The 15520-nt window shown below is 35.2% G+C and overlaps 1 protein-coding gene across 1 annotated transcript; it reads right to left on the reverse strand.

The window, feature by feature from the left end:
* Nucleotides 1-9259: 9259 nt before the first annotated feature.
* Nucleotides 9260-14852, reverse strand: LOC149532211 (putative methyltransferase PMT18). Its single transcript, XM_089808846.1, has 7 exons — nt 14440-14852; nt 13142-13852; nt 11855-12065; nt 11465-11762; nt 10859-11248; nt 10197-10274; nt 9260-9775 (listed from the first exon to the last, which is right to left on the reverse strand). Exons 2-7 carry the CDS (start codon nt 13841-13843, stop codon nt 9556-9558), a joined length of 1899 nt encoding a protein of 632 aa, XP_089664972.1. The 5' UTR covers nt 13844-13852; nt 14440-14852; the 3' UTR covers nt 9260-9555.
* Between the last annotated feature and the right edge of the window lie 668 nt (nt 14853-15520).

Genomic DNA, 15520 nt, shown 5'->3' on the forward strand with positions numbered 1-15520 from the left:
ATCCTCAAATTCAAAAACCCCTAACCTATCTCTAATCCTCCATTTAGCCTAATCCACCCCATCCACCCATACTAACCAAGCTTAGCCACTAACTCACCCACCCTCATTAATGCCATCCACTTGCACATCTCTAACATCCCTAAGCTAATCCTAAACCCAAGCCTAATCCACCCCCTAATGTTGTCACAATCCTTAAACAAGTTTAAGACTTTCCTAATCCAAACCAAAGTCTCCCCTCAAAAAACCCAACCACTAAGTCATGAGTGCTCTTACAAAACATAAAAGACTCTTACAAGCCCACTCATGACTCTTACATCCATCTTACACACTCTTCCCTCTTCCACACTCATTCCTCTTACATCCCTCTTACATACTCAACCCCACTCATCATGCCTTTAACCAACCCTTTACCCTACCCTCTCACACTCATCCTCCTTGTGACAAGTGTCACCTTCCCATTGGTGCTAAACAAGCACAATCCATGTGCTCTCCTTTGAGTGCATCCTAGCCCTCCTTAAGCCTTCATCCATCCTTGCATCTAAGCCCTCCATCCCTCTACCCCTTAGCCTATAAATTGAATCCCATCCCAAGCCATTTCATCAACAATCTTTGAGCTAAAGTCACCATGCTATTTTGAGAACCAAAGCCATCAACCATACCCTTATAATTCCAAATTGAGAGCTCACAAAGCTACCAATTTGCCATTACTCATCTCCATTGAAGCAGCTTTTGAGCATCTTGAGCATACATCCACAGCAAAAGGACACATCTACAGAATCAAGAAAGCATGGAGTGCTTTTTCTTGTGAGGTTTGCACTTCTTGTTTTCTTCCTTTGTCTAAGCATATATGTGAATTTAGTTTTTGGTTTTTGAATGTTTACTTTATTTGTTAATGTTCTTTGCATACTGATTCTGGTTCTACAAGTGGCACTAGGAGATATTGACATTGATCTTTTATTTATGTACTCCTTCCACATTGAGCCAAATTTTTTTCCTTTTTATTAATGCGTCATTCTTCATATCCAAGCCATGAATGATAATGATGAAATATCCCCTGAGAATAGAAATATGTCTACACTTTTGGGTTTTGATGCCAATCCATTAGATCCCCTACCCCTGTGAAGATATTACATGGAAACATGTTTCACTTGTTAAGAAGTGGCATTCCATGACAACATCTTGTATGTTGGCACACCACAACACCTCTTCATTCCTTATAATGGTTTATGCTCCCCTCTGAGAAACATAGCCCATCTTGAGGGGACAAGGTATCTGTTATCTATATGTACAATTTTCATTTAACCTAAAATTGATGAAGTCTCTAACCACATACTTTTATCAAAAATAAAAAACCAAAAATTCGCATCATCTCCCTTTGTGGGGGCCAAATCACTAGCTTTTTGTTTCAACATTTCCTTATCATACACCTATCTAGCTTAATTCTATGTGTATCGACATGATCTTAAACTTCCCTATCACATGCACATCTAGCTCAATGCTACACATGTTGGTAGACAATGTCTAAGATGCCCTATTACATGCCTATATTATGTATGTCAACACACTATCAAAGTTTCCCTATCACATGTCCATCTAGTATTTTCTATGCATGTCATATCTTTAGAATAAATAAACCTACCATATGGTTCCTTGGCATTATACAAATTATCATTGATATCAATGTATCGGTAATAATATCATATCTAATAGAGTGTATTCATCATCAACTTGTGTCCTAGATGTGTCTCATCAAACAACTCAAAAATTCCTAGCTAGGGGAAATCCCATGTGATAGAATTCCCACAATTAATTTAGATATGTCTTTCTCTTACTTTAGACTTAGATCTTCTAAGAATAACATGCTTGCTAAAGTAAGGGAAAAATATAATGGCTTAAATTTTACACCCTTGTGTAAAAGGCCATTTTTGCATTTTCCTACATTAACCTAATGATGAAGACCAGTGCATTCCTTGGAATCTTCCATCATTAGCTATATCATCACCTAACTTGAGATTCTTGCCATGCAACCTTGATGGTTTTGGACAACTGTGAACTATGAAGATGTTCACATGGTATGCCATCATTTGTGAATATGTAGACATGTAGGTTATCATTGGGGAGATAAAAACTATCAATCTATGTTATGAGCATCCCAATTATGGGCATGACAATGCAAGATTCCATCTCAAGTCCTTCCTTGGCCTTCATTTGGTTTGTGGTCATTGCTTCCAGTTCTTTGCTACTCACTTGCACTTCATACACCACTCAGCTCTCCTAAAAGCTATTTTTGCTGTAGGTTTCCTCTATTATCATGTTCTCTAAGTTCTCATGCCTTGTCTCTATTGTCCATTCTTGGTATCTTCATTATTGCAGGGGAATTTCCTTACTTTACCTTGAGTCTTGAAGCATACTAATCTTCTTATCTATTTCTCATTCATATTACATTTGTTTTATGATTTGTACTCGATTATCTATCACTAATTTCATTATGTGTAATGATTGTTATAGAGTTGCAGACAATAAAATAGAGACTTGATTGAGGCAGGTATTTGAATAGCCACCAACACTAATATTCTCTTCTTCCTTGCATATAGATTCTTTCTGGGTGTGAGAGTCTTGATATGATCACATTATCAACCATTTTAACTAGATTTCATCTCACTTCTCCTTCTTATTAATCCTATTGCATTTAAGTTCATCTATCACCTTGTTATTCTAATTTATTACCATTATACTTTATTAAAATTTCTTGGATTGAGATGTTGGAGCAAAATTAAAGATTTGAGTAAAATGTGTATTTCAACTATGAATTTAAGTAGCTTCAATCAAAATTTAATAAGTGAATTGGTGAATTATTTTTGTGTATTTCTTTTGGTATAAGAAAGCACATGCAAATATTTTGTGGTATCATTCATGTTATAGATTTGTTTGTAACTTATGTGTGACTAGGAAAAGTTCCTAGCGAAGTTCGTCAAATTGGATTGTATAAGGATTCAGGGGTTGATTTTATTATTAAGCATTTTGGTCTAATTATTATGGATGAAATTAATACATCCCTTTATCCAAACGTTTTGATGTATGCTTGAATTATTTTGTCATTTGATTAGATAAATTTGTGTTGCCACTTAGATCTTGGGATGCATTACATTCTTGGATATTTATATAATATTTCATTATAATCTTAATCCATGACTACATCACAACTACATCCCAAACTAAGTGTTGCAACACCAGATGTCAGATGCTAGTGACTGTCAAGTGCACCAATATTCTTGTTATATATAGAAAACATCCAAATTTTCTCTATAATTTTGTGTAGGCTTTAATTTTCCCATGAGATTTTTCATTTACTAAAAAAACCTCTATATATCTAATATAAATCATTAGAACAATACAAATTGGCATGTTGTGCTCAAGAGACTTTTTCCCACTCTCCACTTGAACACTTTTGAAAAACTCGACATTTGTGCAAACTTGGGTAGTTGGCATTTATGGTGTGTGGAATAGTAGTTTTCAAAACGACAAATAAACTAGGAGATAAAGACTAACACAAGTAATGTGTGCATGCTATGGACTCATATATGATGTATAGGGGATAAAAAACCTCAAATCTAAGAGTGAAAATAATGGACGGTGTATGTATATTTGGGCTGGTTATGTGAGAGGAAAGTTAGTTGCTTCACAAAGAGGGAAGCATGTGAAAGAAGTCAAATACATAAATCAAAAAAGAGACACAAACAAGTAGGAATGGAAGATATGCAATTGGTTCAAAGATATGTATCTATAGCAAGGGTTTGAACAATTAGAGGAAGAAAATGAGGTTCAAAAGGAAACTAAAGTAGGGGATGATCAAATTGGAAAGACAACTTCAAAGGTTGCGATAGAAGAAAGATGAATATGCTTCCACAAGTGCCAACTTTAGAATTCCCTTCACTCTTCAATTCATTTTGTTGAGAGGAGGAGATACAAAGAATTTCATTTATGTATGAAGGTGACTTATTAGCCTTCACTCTTCAATTTGATTTTTGTTAAGAGGAAGAATTTCATTTATGTATTGAGGTGACATTAGCAGTGTTTAATTTAATGATTCAAGACCAAGCACGGATAAGGGCATCAAATGGAAGACAATGCATAACAAAAAAACTCTTGCAAAGTTCTTGTGTGGTTATTTAAGATAATTGTATTAACTTAAATTTAAAATTATTTTATTTACTGAAAATATATTTTATAATTATAAATGTTAGCTATTGTCTATAGTTAGCTTCTAGTGTGGAGATGGTTTATGGATTTCTAAGTTACAACTCTTGGTCCTCATGCTGATACTCATATAAACAAAATATAAATGTAAACACTTACTATGTATATTTTTTATTTTTTATTTTTTTATAGAAACTGGCATGCCATAATGTACCATATATTTATTATAAAATGCTTCTCCATACAATTATTTTTAGAGATGAAGAACTCCACACAAACTTAAAAATTTCAATTAAAAAGATATATAATAATATTATAAACTCTCTTTCTATTATTCAAATTCAAATATCAAAAAATTAATTAATTAATATCAAAAGTTTCAATTGAAGGAGAAGATTAGGTTGGACTCTTGAGAATACACAATTAGGTAAGTCCCAACCTTTTTCATACAATTTTCCGAAGAATGACATCATTTAACACCTATCCTAAAATAGAAAACAAAGCTGGCAGATACAAAATCTGGTAAGCACATTATCAAAGTTCTTCTCAGAGAGTTCCACAAAAATAGTAGTATCAGTTGCAAACTATTCAATAAATAGTTCCTCTTGATTAGAAAGATTTATCCCTTTAATAGGAGGACCAAATTCTCTAGCTTTCCAAATGTAAGAAAGAGCATCGACAAAAATGACAAAAAGAGCAGAGGACAGAGGGAAACCTTGTCCAATAGATCTACCTAGAAGAATAGGCTCAGATAAAACCCCATTCACATCAATAACAATGGAAGCATTAGTGAAAAGAATATTCACCCACTTACAAAAGTACCTAGGAAAGACAAAGGTTTCAAGTACCTTGATAATAAAAGACCATTCAATTATATCATAGGTTTTTTCAAATTCCAAGAGAATCATAGCCACATTTTGTCCATCCATCTTTGCCCAGTGCATGGCTTCCCAAATGGTAATAAGAATCTCAAGAATATACCTCACTTTGATAAACACAATTGAGTGACATAAATGATTTCATTCAAAATATCAGTAAATCTTCTAGCCAATAGCTTAGCAATAATCTTATAGGAAATATTAAGGAGACTGACAGGCCTCCAATTTTTCACTTGAGACTTATTCCCATCCTTAGGGAGAAGCTTAATAACCCCTTTGTTTATATTCTTCCCAAAAGGGCCAGATTCAAAATCATATTAATAGACTTATGACATTTCTTCTACAATCCAATATTTATTTATTTTATAAAATTCAATTGGGATACCATCCATACCAGGAATTTTTCCATTAGCCAAGGAACTAATGATGTCATCAATTTCTTGAATAGATTTCTCTTGGCTCAATTTTCTGGCTTGCTTATCACTGATCTTATTGGGAATGACCTTAACACACATTTGAAGCATATCATGATTAGCATCACCATGTTTTGATAAAAAAATATCTTTATAAAAGGTAACACTTGGCTTCCAAAATTTTAGAGTTACAACTAGAGAATTCTCCATCTACTAGAATACCAGTGCTCTCCTCTCTCCTTTGCTTGGCCTTTATGATATTGAAAAAATATTTGGAACCTCTATCCCCATCATTTAACCAATTAGCTTTAGCTCTAATTTTCTGCCCCTGGATTTTATAGTTCTTAATTTTCCTAAGCATGTTCTTAGTATAGATAAGATCATTCTCGAGTCCATTGTTATTACCCTTTTTCTGAAGTTCCCTTTCAACATCATTCAACTTTTTTTGGTACAACTTTTCCTTATAATTAATGTCTTTAGCTTCTTTAGCTCTAATAGTTTTGTAGATTTTTTCCAACTCTCAATCATCCCATCCCACTTTTTAATTGGATTAGACTTACCATTACAAAACTTAGAAAGATAGGATATGGTCTTGATAGCTTCAATGTCATCCTCATCGTTGAGAAGTACAACATTCAATTTGAACAATCTCCTCTTGCAAGTTTGTCTGTTGGCATCAGTGAGATCCTTCAAAAATAATATAGGTAGAGATGGGTGAATGATCAAAGATGCTAGCAGGGAAGACTTGAATGGGAGAAGCCCCATGTTTTTGGACAAGGCAAAGATCCCTATCATTCGGGTATATTCTATCAAGTCTGCGATAAATTCTATTTTTGTTGGCTTGATTTTTGCACCAAGTAAACCCAATGCTATCAAAAACCCCTTTGATATTCTCAATAGGGTTAATCAAAGAAATTTTTCTTTTAAATCTTGACCACAAGAAGAGTTCATTCCCTTTCCAATCCATTTTATTGCCCCCTACTTTGTCTTGTTTCCCTTCAATCATGTTAAAGTCACCAATAAAGGACCAAGAGACTTGTGGAAGATCAAAAGAGGGCCAATCCCAAAAAAGGGCTCTCTCTCTATAGTCATTAGAAGCATAAATATTGCAGATCCCAATCACTTTGTGCTCATTATTAAAAGTACACCAAAGAGCTTTGTGGCAAGGAGACATCCCATGGTTGACCATTATGTCAGTCCATGATGTCCACTTAGAATGACAAGACCACCTTTCCCTCTGTTATGATTAGCAAAAGAACATTAGCTTTATTCTGTAAAATTTGAGGACACTAAAAGCTTGAAAGCCAGTAACCTTAATCTCTTAGAGACAAATAATATCCTTACTAGTAAGATTATTGCACCAGTTTCTAACAACATATTTCTATCAACATTAGCTTTATTCTGTAAAATTTGAGGACACTAAAAGCTTGAAAGCCAGTAACCTTAATCTCTTAGAGACAAATAATATCCTTACTAGTAAGATTATTGCACCAGTTTCTAACATCATATTTCTATCAAGCATCTCAATACCTCTGAGATTCCAACTATGTATGTCTATTGCCATAATTAACAAGATGGGGAGCTTTGACTCTTGCAGAGTCTGTTAAAACATTATGGCATCTGATTGCTTTTAATCTTATTTGTTCTTTCACAATTTTTAGCACTATTAGTCCTCTCATAGGTTTTCCTTTTCTTCTTTTTATTAACCACTTCAATAAAACCACCTTGCTTGGGTTCTGAAACATTTTGATTACTTATGGGTCTAATTAGCTCAAGGTTTTCTTTGGAAAACATACTACTAGGTTGATCCCCTATAGACTCTACCACATGCACATTATTATCTTGGACCCTATTTGCACTTTTTCCTTCAAGATCCTGAGGGCAATTTGCTGGGCATTGAGCCTAGGGGCATCATCTTCATTAACCTTTTCCCTTGGGACTTCAATATATTGTGGTTGACAACATGCATTTTTTACAATGTTCTTTTCAATGACACTCCTAGCCTCTCCTTCAAAGAGGGATTAGTTCTTGAAACAAATTTTCCCACATGAAAATCATTGGTTTCTTTGTCAGAATTAAGATTATTCACATTAGTGCCAACTTTTCCTTCTGCATTAGCATTAGGGCTCGAGACATTAGCATTCACCTCTCTATTATTAACATTACTTCCATTAGCAAAGTTAGAATCTTTTTATATATTTTTCAAAGCCAGACACTCCTTTCTATTATGTCCATTTAATCTACAGTATGAAAGCAAGAACCAATGTTTCCTAACTTGAAAATTTCCCATCTAAAGGCTTCATTATCAAATTTTGAAGAAATTTCACTGGGGAAAACCACATTGGGTTTGAGAGCCAAAAGAACCCTAGCATAAAGATGGGGAAGAGTAATCTTCGAGTTTTCAAGTTGCAAAGTTAGCTCCAATGGCTGAAGCATCTGGGGAATAAATGACCAAAATTTTGGCTGAACCCCTCTCAACTTGACCCAAAAAGAGGAGACATCAAAAATTTCTTTGTCACAACTACCTTTTGGTGACCAAGGAAAAACCCCAAAAAGGGTTCACCCAACATTCTAAAGACATTTTAAAAATCTTTCTCTTGCACATGGAGTGGATTTTGAAAAAAAGACGACAAAGAGACCGTTTTGAATCATCTGACTGAAATTAACCAAAATTCCCAACTTCTTACCCCAAATGTTATTAAACCAATCATTAAGAAATTTTCTTGCTGGCAAGAACTTAAGATCCATGTACAAAAAGAAGAAGAAAAAGCCGCACTTTTTAACATATTCTATTCCATTTTAATTGCATCAATCATATCAGCATTTGGTGCAAGGGAGAGGATATTACCACCAGGCCTCAAGTTCATACCTTGTAGGCCAGATTTTGTTTTGTTGCCTTCTCCATCGGCATTGGCTCCTCATCCACCTCCATTGGTATCGAACCCTCCATTGCTTTCCACATTTCCCTTCAAATATCCCTTCAAAACTTGTAGTTTCTCAAAAGTTGGGCCAGAAATCCTCAACCACCACGACCTTATAAGACGGTTTATCATTTCCCAATACCTTGTCCTTGCATCCATCATTGTCGGGAATGACTTCTTCAACATTGAGATATGCATCATTGCAAGACACACCCATAATTAAGCTGACCTGAGACTCGCACAAGCCAAGTTCAGGTAGCACCCACCATGAGTGTCCTAACTTGAACACACAGGCCAAGCACACAATAGAGGCAAAAAGGAAATAAACAAAATAAAACCAAAAAATATACAAAGTCACGAAAACAACACCGAAGAAAGTTACAACAAGACAGGTGTCCCTCAGTTTGCAAGAGGGTGCACGGTATAGGGTACGAGGATCTACAGATGGCACCCAAGTTGCAATATAAAAATAATTTATTTACTAAAAATATTTTTGTAATAATAATTTAAAATAAATAAATGTTAGCTATCGTCTATAGTTGGCTTCTAGCATGGAGATGATTTATGGATTTCTAAGTTACAACTCTTGATCCTCCATATAGTGTAATTCTCTAAAAGAAACTTGTATTAGTATCATGTTGATACTTATGAACAAAATATAAATGAGAACACTTAAAGTATATATATTTATTTTATTTTATTTTTTATAGAAACTAACATGACATAATGTACCATATATTTTTTATAAAAAGCTTCTCCATACAACTATTTTTAAAGATAGAAAAATGGACACAAACTTAAAATTTTCAATTAAAAAAGATATATAATAATATTATAAACTCTCTTTCAATTATTGAAATTCAAATATCAAAAAATTAATTGATTAATATAAAAAAATTCTCAGGCAGGACTCTTGAAAATAGGAATACACAATTAGGTAAGTCACAACCTTTTTCATACAATTTTCCAAAGAATGACAACATTTAACACCTATGCTAAAATAGAAAACAAAGCTGGCAGATACAAAATCTGAGAGTTGAGATGAGAACTCGTGATTTCTTAGATTCTCAACCACCGACAAATCATAAATCGAATAAAACATAAAAAATAATTACTGGGGTGTTAGCAGCCATTAAAATTTTCTATTTAGGAGCTTCCCTCCTCTGTCCAATAATCCTTGACAGCAACCAAGATTTTCTCTTGATTGAACGGGCCGCTCTCGTGATCCATTATCTGACTCTGCCATCGCATGCCATCCGTCAATGCTTTTACTTTCACTATAACGTCCACCGCATCTCTCAAGATCACTGTTCCTTCCGGCCGCAAGGTTCGATCCATTTCAAGTAAAATGTCACTTATGTCACACCTGCACCACAAGCATAAAAGCTCACCGATTCATTCTAAAAGTTTAATTGTTACCGTAACAGATTTCTATTTTAAATAGATATGCTTTGATTGGTCTTAAAAGCCAATTTAACCTTGACGATTTCAAAATTTATTGGCCTCATAATATGTGCTTTGATTGTTCTTAAAACCAATTTAACCTTGAAGATTTCAAAAAATTATTGAATTTATTGGCCTCATAATATGTGCTTTCATTGTTCTTAAAACCAATTTAACCTTGAAGATTTCAAAAAATTATTGAATTTATTGGCCTCATAATATGTGCTTTGATTGTTCTTTAAACCAATTTAACCTTGAAGATTTCAAAAAATTATTGAGTTTTGGCAATACCCATGGAGGATTTATATATAAGATAAAATATGAACATTGAAATAGACCATTACCTGTCTTGATACATGCTGAAGACACCACTGCCGTGAATCAAGTCATAAGTTCTCGGATATGTTGAAAAAGCCTCACACCTGCAATCCAAAAAATAATGCCCTCGTCATACCATCCAAATAGGCTTAATAGAATATTCTTGGTGATTGCATATTTGCAAGGACCAAAACCATGTTACCTCATGTAATATAATTTTTCATGGCAGGGTTTTGAGGAAAGTCATAACTTCAAGATATGTAAAAGGCTAAATTTAGGTATACTTTTGAAGAAAAGTAGCTAAGATTTAAAAACAAATTAATATCTCCAATTTGGGAGCTGTTCATTCAATTCACTTTTCACCTTAATTGTAATCATGAGGTGTAGCAAGGTCAGATGCTAGATCAAAAGTCACAATGTTATTGGATGTCTTTCGAATTGATTGCATTGTTCATTTTTTGACATTTTGGATCACATTCTATGATCTACTTTTATTTTCTAGCTCACTCATTCTGATGATGGATGATAGAATATAATCTGAAATATAAACAAAAAAATTGATAATGCAATCAAATCTAAAAAACCATTGAATAATTTAGTAGAAACTTAATACATCCAAGGCACAATGTTGCCTATTTGGGGGTCTAATTTTAGATTGAGAACATGCACATTTAAATACGTTGCTTACCAGTTGTGATAAGTACCAATCAATCCACGTTCATAGATGACACCTAGAGTATTTAGTTTTGCATCTGATGGAACCACATTCATGACCCATGAGCGATCATCTGCCAATGCAGCAGCAAATCCTCCCAAATCAGCGTTCATGTCCATTATGTTTCTGTATCCTCCTTGCCGGAGACGGCCATTGAACGTTTTGTAGTATGAAACTCTCTCATTCCACAGTTTGTTTTCTTCGTTGAACTTTTCAGCTTTTATTCCAGGGAGACTGCCACTGCTTATCCTCGGAGGGACAGCTGTTAGACGTTTTGGCCACTTTTCTAAGGCCCCCCCTGCAACATCATGGATATCATTCACCTCTGGAAGTGCTGTTATGCAAGTTTCCATCTTCTTATACCTTTCATTCAACACAAAATTCAAATTGTCAGTTATAATGCTGAAGCAGTGAAAGCATATCAGACAAAGCTAAGCTGCAAAGATGATCTAATAGATTGACATATATTCTTAATTGGCACTAAAAACTAGTTAAGGAGATGATCTGATACCAAATTCTTACAATGTTTCATTCTACAAAACTTCTATTGCTAAAATAGAAATGGGAAAAGCTACATACCAAGCAGCATCAGGGTTGTCAGCTTTACACATTTGGGGAGTTTTGTAAACACGTCTGCTTTTAACACAATATATATGGTTTTTGGGCTTCTGCCATATGGCGAGGTCACCCTTTTGAACAACCTTCTTCCAACATAGACGCTTTGCAATATCTTCAATTGCATCTTGCTCTGCTTTCAAGTCCTCTGGAGTCCTTTCCCAACCCTTGTGATATTTTTGCCAATTTATAGGAGGACCAGATAAAATCCAATACCCACCAGGCCTCAACACCCTGTCCACTTCCAATAAATAAATGCCATCTGGTGGGAAAAAGCACGGGTTAGCTTACAAAAACAAATTCCATCCATTACTAAAGCTTTGCTGAAGAAGCATGTTGGATTTAGATAATTACCATAGTCTTTCCATGGAATAAGACAACGAGAACAGTGAGCCATATCAAATGATCTTGCTGGATATGGCATCCTCTCAGAAGCCATGATACCAATCATTGCTGGAACACCACGTTCCAGAGCAAACTGAACTTGTGCTTCATGTGTATCCCTCGGTGCAAAGGACATGGTTAAAATGTTTCTCTTCAGCAGGTAGGCACCCCAACTAGCAACCTACAAACAATTATGAAAGAGAGTCACTTTCAATTTCATTTGATTTATGCAAAATGTAAATATTTACCTTATTGTGTGTCTAGGTTAGTAGAAAGCAAGTAAGTGCAATCAATGAGAAGTTTTAACTTGTAAGAAATCAAGTGGCTTTTGATCTACTGGTCACCTGCTTTGTTCCAACTTTTAGAAGCCAGCCTTCAAATGAAGGAAGAAAAAGATGTAAGGTTCTTGCAAATCAATCTTGTACCAAAAGTACAAAATTAATCACCGTAGCAGAAAGGAGAATTTGACCCCCAAAAGTCACTTGACAATGCCCATAAGAACAGGGTATAACTATACATTAGTCATAACTACCTCCCTAGCAAATTCCCAGGGAATTAGATTCCAAGGAAGGCCAAATTATACATGCTCTCATGAAAAGATGTTAGTCGACTGAGAGTAGGGTTACTGTTGCACCAAAAGACCGATCTATCAGCCCGATACAACCACTCAACTTATAGCACATAGAAAGTGATTAAGCCCTTGTCATGAATCTTGAGAGGAGTGCTGTACATTTTGCCAATGATGTCTTACATCAGCAACTGCATTGCTGCATGACAAAATCTGGCAATTCAGGGTTCTAATATGACACTTAGAAGACTATACCTCAAAAAATAGAAGGCTGCAGCATGTAAATCAGAAAATTGGATCCATGGCTGAAATTTTCTAGTCCAGTAGACCAGCCGAGAAAAAAGAGCATTCCAAACTTCAAAGGATCCATTAGTCTGGCTTCATTGCTAGAGACCAAAATTCAGATCACAATTCCTAAAGTTTGATACAGAACTTAACCCAAATCTGAATTCTCTAAGCCTACTGAGCATTTCATCGCACAATAAACATTATATTATACAATGAAAAGAATGTTAGCCACTGTGTTTGCTGTTATGCTAAAAGATTGACCTCTTAACATCCGATACAACCACGTGACTTATAGAACATAGGAGGTGGTTAAGTCATGTCGTGAATCTCGAAGGGAAACATCGACGGTTAGTCCAACAAAGAAATGCCTAAAAGGAAATAGCAGAAGACACAATACTCACTCCACATCCAGTGTCAATAGCAGTCCTGATAGAGCCATCAGTCAGAGGAATCAGCTTATTGATGTCATCAATGTAAGCATTTGCACCGCGAGCAAACATGGTTCCACCACCTGGAAACCTGAATTTGTCACCCACAACCTGGATCCAGTTCTGTACAGCCTTCTCTATTGTAAGTTCTCTGTGAGGCACATTGGCAAACCAAGCATAATCTCTGCTCTTGGGCCATGAAAATGGATTCTTGTACCCAGTAGGAGCAGGAATGAGGCACTTCAGGACCTCCTTCTTCTCCGGGCAGTGGCGTTCTCTATATATGAGCCTTTCCCTGCTGTACTTCTGAGATCTCAATGGATCGTGGCAGGGAGTGTACTCGCTGTATTTCGTGTCGCATGGCTTAAATGTTAGAGTTTGCTCGTTGTGACTCTCGTTGTTCCCCAATTCATGGTGAGCTTCGAAGTCGAGAGAAACAGAAGAAGAAGATGAAGATGATGATGATGATGATGATGAGACATGTCGAGAAGTAGAATCACACAGACCCAATTTGGCATTGGCCAGTTCTGTTGATGGAATTGAAGTGTTCTGCCAGACACCCAACAGGTAGAACACAAAGCAGAGTGCTGGGATTCCTATCATCCAAGTCATTCTTTTCTTCTTGGAATCAGCCACAAGTTGAGACTTTGGAGACCTATTGTAATCCTTCACCATAATACCTTCCTGCAAAAAGTGAAAGCACCCAAATTAATTTCTTCATCATGAGCAAACCAGTGGGAGTTTTTGAGATTTGATTGTAATTTCATAGTTTTCCACAGTTCATCAATATTATGCAGTAATCATTCATGTTTAAACCGTGTTTTTGTTTCATTACCTACTTTAAGAAGTTGATTCTTAGACACTCAAACAAACAAACAAACAAACAAACAAACAAACAAAAATCCAAGAATACCATCATACGTGGGAGATCTGTAAGTCACATGCACACGCCTTTAAAGCATGGACCCCAATGCACTGATTCAGTCATAATTGAGAACAAAAGAAAGCCAAAGCAACCAAATAGATGCCAACCATGGAAATCACTGTAAACTCTAAACCATGGAACCAAATTCACATATGATATCAGATACTAATAACTATTGTAAACTGCATAGAACTCAATGTACTAAAGCTAAACTATAAGAAAGGTGGGTCCTTCTTCATACTACACCATATATATCAGCTTTAAACCATTTACCATCATAGAAAAAATGTCAATATAAGCTTCAAGACAAAAAAACAGAGCACAGCCGATCTAGACAAGAGCTCACCTCAGACACCAAAAGCAAACAAGAACACTTCTGCTATGCTGCTACAGATTCAGGATTAGTCTTCTTCTCCACTACTTGTATAGTTTTTTTCCCCCAAAAACTTTCTATTTAAAAATCCTCGTGTTGCTGAGATGAAAGAGCAATTCAAACCCAATTGGAAATCTCGAAACTTGTAAAAAGTACCCACTTGATCAAAACTGAATAAATCAAGCCATTAAGCTGCGTGCAGAAAGGTGGATTGCACGCATAAACATCAATGTAGACGTTTTAATAATAGTAATTATCCAGGGCAGGTATTACATGAAATGCCGAGATAGGCACATCTGAAATTAATGAAACAATAAAAACAGGAATACCTGGGAACTCTGAATCCTGAGAAACAATATATATAACATCTCTTATTTTACTCAAAATGTTTGATCGTCATGACGAATGATCGAATGCGATTTGAAACTGTTCAAACAAATTTAACATTACTTCTGTTATGAAAAATAAAATCACGCTTTTTACATTCTTTCTTTTATCATAAACTCTGTTCGTAGAGAGGTGGACAAAATTTTACCCACATAAATTTTTTATAAAAAAATTGGAGTCTTGTAAAGCTGTCCAAGAGCTGCGGACAAATCTATGATTGACTCCTTTTTGTTGCTATGTGGATTGGATTGTTTCCAAATAAAATAATTTATCTTGTTTTTTTACTGGGAAACCAAATGAAATGGTTTTTTTCTTCCGTACTTTCCAAGTATTCAAGTTTACCTGAACATCATACCTTCTAATTCCACGCAATCAAGCAACTTCTACTGCAAGTCCAGTTATAAATATTTCATCTCCTCATATAAAACGGTCATTTCTTAATTTGGAGAAGATGTGAAAAGTAGATCTGTTAAAGTCAACTCTACCACCTTTGCAACATGGGAAATCGGTCTCCCTTTCTTCTGATCAACTACTTTTTTAATCTAATAATTGTTTAATTATTTTTAAGGGTTTTTTAATCAAAAAGTTATATAACTGTTCTTTTAAATCTTTATTGGGGTGGGTTGAATCATATTAGCCAACGCCCTTAGATGGACATGTTCAGTGT

The sequence above is a fragment of the Cupressus sempervirens genome, chromosome 11, assembly GCF_028749045.1.
Source record: "Cupressus sempervirens isolate cs-2001-9-10 chromosome 11, ASM2874904v1, whole genome shotgun sequence".
Lineage (NCBI taxonomy): Eukaryota > Viridiplantae > Streptophyta > Pinopsida > Cupressales > Cupressaceae > Cupressus > Cupressus sempervirens.